Consider the following 2,500-nt stretch of genomic DNA (forward strand, 5'->3'; position numbering starts at 1 on the left):
GAATTGACTTTACTACAGCGAAAAGAGTCTGTTACAAAGCGAGTAAAGAAGTGCAGAGACAGCAAAAAAGGAGGTGAGGCTGCACCACAAGCTGACTTACGTCAGTTTCTGAAACCGGGTGAAAGTGTTGAAGAATTGGCAAAAGGGCGGAACAAAGAAGCCATGGAGACTGAAAAGGCTACAGTGGAAGTCGACAACAAAGATGTCACAGAGATTGAAAACCCTACAATGGCAGGCTGGGAACCGGCTGCAGCCCGTGGCCAAGCTACAGAACAAGACAAGAGAATTCAAGACCTAGTTGTTGCACGTGACTGTGATGACATAAAAAAGCTTGAGGCCAACAAAGAGGGACATTTGAAAGAAAACTGTGAGGATTTTTAGTTTCCCCCACTGATTTACAACAGAACAGCCAGTGCAAATGTGAACCAGTGGGGGTTGTTGGAACTATAAACGAGGGAACATTTGTTAAGTTTGTGAGAAATGTTCGTTTAAACCTCAGTGATCAGAACACACGCTCACAGGATGATCAGTTGCGTTTCTCACGTATGACAGCTGTCTCTTTAGAAGAGTATAGAAGGTATCGAGCCGAATATTGCACTAGGTATCACAAAGAACAGTGTGTGGAATGTGATGCACTGATCAACATGGCGTTGCACATATCTCAGAAAGGAATAGTTAAAGTGTTTGACGTTTACAAGAGTCAGTTTCCTGAAAAGAAATATCAATCCGACAAGGCGGTGAGAAGACTTATGCAGTTACCCGTTGTTATTTTCAAGCAGCAACATCTCTACGTCACGGAATTAAGGTCAGATGTGGATTACAAAACTTTCGTTGACTGGATTGCAAGGACAATGCCAGATGAAAAGAGTGTGAAGCATATGAGCAAGGAAACTCTGAAATCTTTGTGCGAGTTGGCATCAACTGAGTCTGATAGAAGACTCATACAATCTGCTGCAACTTGGGGGTTATCTGGCAAGCAAGCCAAGAAAAAGTATGGTATAGACAATAACACTCTCAAAATTAACCAAGTTAAAGAGGCAATTGCGAATGCACAAGAGATTCACGATGAGATCATTAAGCTTGCGCAACTTCAAGAAACAGCTCTTTTACAATCCATGGGTATTGAAGACAGTGTGTCAGACACTGAAAGTTTTGAAGGCGAGAGTGACTTAGAAAGTGTAATTGAAAGCGATTCTGATGAAAACGATAGAAACAGTAAAAGTAGTGTTTCCACAGTACATGGTGAAAGCAAAGCTGCAGATGAGGGACAATCATCCAACCATTCTACTGGCAACACAAGATTTAATCCAGATGACCTGTCCAAAGATGTTGCTGGTGTTGTGAATCCAGCACCACCAAATGAGACACTACTGTCGTGGCTTAGAGACAACAGCTTAAACTGGTTTTCCTTTTTTGATGATGTTGCACAATATTTAAAGTTCTATAGCCCAGAAGTTCTTCATCAAGTGTTACTAAATTTCACTTATTATTTGTCAACAAGCGACTGTGATCTAACTGAGGAAGAGGAGAGAGCTGTCGAAGTCTCACGGCAGGCGTTTCTCGAATTCCAGCGGCATGAGCCAATATTGATCGAAGGAAATGAAGTGGTATCTGACACCGAAATTGAAGAATCTACCACACCCATGCTCAGAGAGATTCCTTCACTTGTTTCTAAGGAAGGATTAGATTGCATCCAAAAAGCAAGAGCAGCTATCAAAAGGAAAGGAAAAAGAGATGCTGCTAAATTGAAAGCAGCCAACAGCGTGTTGAAAAGAAAAGTAACAAAAAAAGTTAGCCGTATCATTAAAGAACACCCGACAATTGGCAGTGACATCGAGGAATTTGTCAAATCGAAAAAGGTGGGCGCTGATGCTTGGAGAAGAACAGGCGTTTTAACATTTGATGGAAATCGTACCAGGGGCAAGCAAGTTACGTACAAAGCTATCCAGGACCATCTCCAAGAAAAATACTCGTGTAAAATTGGTTATGGAACTGTGGTCCAGCTTTGTGTCGTACGAAGTAAGCGCCGCATCTCTGCCAAAAGGTACAAGGGCGTGGCTAAAGTTACATGCAGGAAATCAAGAAAGGGTTTTCCGTAAAGCTTAATCCAGATGCTCACTGGAGTAGTGCATTGTATAAAGGACTTGATTCTATACAGCTGAAAGACGGGAGGAACAAACTCTTACTCAATCGTGATGATCAGGCGGGGTTTAGACTGGACACAACATTTACTCACAGACAGGGTAAATGTTTAACACTTGAAAATGCGCCATCGTTAACAACCAGAACAGACTTCATGAATCCATATTCATCCTTGCTTCAAACAACCTCCTACCTTTTCATGAAGTCCGACACAACAGAGAAGGCTTGTGCTGGAGTGGTCAAGCCGCATTTCAACTTTCCAAAGAACGCCACACAGCACATAATTGACCTCGAAATGCTTGAAAGCAGAATGCCCAATTACTTTGATGACAAGCCCATAGAATGCATACGGGTTGAT

General features: G+C 42.2%; 3 protein-coding genes across 4 annotated transcripts in view; 2 read left to right on the forward strand and 1 right to left on the reverse strand.

The window, feature by feature from the left end:
* The window catches only part of LOC138046915 (uncharacterized), a 4,130-nt gene extending 3,732 nt beyond the window's left edge, over positions 1 to 398 (forward strand). The window contains exon 6 of the mRNA XM_068893536.1: positions 1 to 398. This exon is cut by the window's left edge and continues 480 nt beyond it. Within this exon, the coding sequence (XP_068749637.1) occupies positions 1 to 381 (381 nt within the window). The 3' untranslated portion in view covers positions 382 to 398.
* LOC138046918 (pyruvate dehydrogenase protein X component-like) overlaps positions 1 to 2,500 on the reverse strand; it is a 60,334-nt gene that overhangs the window by 37,674 nt on the left and 20,160 nt on the right. The window lies entirely within an intron of this gene.
* LOC138044944 (uncharacterized) overlaps positions 546 to 2,500 on the forward strand; it is a 5,200-nt gene continuing 3,245 nt past the window's right edge. Inside the window, exons 1-2 of the mRNA XM_068891321.1 lie at positions 546 to 2,012; positions 2,075 to 2,500. The exon at positions 2,075 to 2,500 is cut by the window's right edge and continues 1,000 nt beyond it. Coding sequence (XP_068747422.1) covers positions 546 to 2,012; positions 2,075 to 2,500 — 1,893 coding nt within the window. The remainder of the gene's footprint in view (positions 2,013 to 2,074) is intronic.

The sequence above is a fragment of the Montipora capricornis genome, chromosome 4 (genome assembly GCF_036669925.1).
Source record: "Montipora capricornis isolate CH-2021 chromosome 4, ASM3666992v2, whole genome shotgun sequence".
Lineage (NCBI taxonomy): Eukaryota > Metazoa > Cnidaria > Anthozoa > Scleractinia > Acroporidae > Montipora > Montipora capricornis.